Source organism: Formica exsecta, unplaced genomic scaffold (genome assembly GCF_003651465.1).
Source record: "Formica exsecta isolate Colony F162 unplaced genomic scaffold, ASM365146v1 scaffold562, whole genome shotgun sequence".
In the NCBI taxonomy this organism is placed as follows: domain Eukaryota; kingdom Metazoa; phylum Arthropoda; class Insecta; order Hymenoptera; family Formicidae; genus Formica; species Formica exsecta.
The window spans coordinates 523,253-523,948 of record NW_021852868.1 but is presented as its reverse complement, the minus strand read 5'-3'; the positions used below and the strand labels follow the sequence as shown (position 1 = coordinate 523,948).

General features: G+C 38.6%; 1 protein-coding gene across 4 annotated transcripts in view; it reads left to right on the top strand.

Annotated features, from left to right (window-relative positions):
- LOC115242092 overlaps positions 1–696 on the top strand; it is a 14,238-nt gene that overhangs the window by 1,934 nt on the left and 11,608 nt on the right. For 2 of the 4 annotated variants that reach the window (XM_029818150.1, XM_029818151.1), the window contains one exon: positions 58–561. In XM_029818150.1, coding sequence (XP_029674010.1) covers positions 159–561 — 403 coding nt within the window. In that variant the 5' untranslated portion in view covers positions 58–158. Of the gene's footprint in view, positions 1–12; positions 562–696 lie in introns of all 4 variants that reach the window. The other 2 variants (XM_029818148.1, XM_029818149.1) reach the window with 1 other exon arrangement.

Below are 696 nucleotides of genomic sequence, written 5' to 3'. Positions count from 1 at the left end.
ATATTATTACAGGAAAGTGGAAATGTGTTAAATGACATGTAATGTTAATGTGTTAAGCTCAATAGATACAAGAGTCATGTTTAAACGTGTGTGAGACATTCCATGATATGATATATTGCAATAAGATATACATTGTGACTTAATGGACAGTGCACACCATGTCTAATAGTCTGGACAGTTTTCTGACACGTATCGGGGACGTCACAATCGAACGTGTGACTCCTCGTGGAGGCTCTAAGCCCAGTGAAACAAATATGATGACGAATGAGACTGCAACCGGTGCAAACATAAATACGGAGCCGCAGGCGACCAATGACGAAAGTTCGGATGAGTCGAGCGGCGAAACAACAGACGGAGAGCAGGAGAAGAAACTCGACGCTTTACAGTCCGAGGAAATAGAAGAGATACGCTCCGAGGGTTCGGGGGACGATATGGATCTGGACGAAACGATCGACTCGCAGATCGGTGTTAGAATAGATTCAGACAGGCAGCAACATCATCCGTCTCAAGAAGAGGATGATGAAGAACAAGTTAACATCTTGGACACTTTGCCATTAGAAGGTTGGTCAAAAATATTTTATATATCAACTCTTTATGTACTCTATATCTTTTATATACTCTGTACTACATACTATTTCAACATATTTAATCTAAAAAGTAAAATATTATGTTATAATAAAAAATTTTCTTTATTAT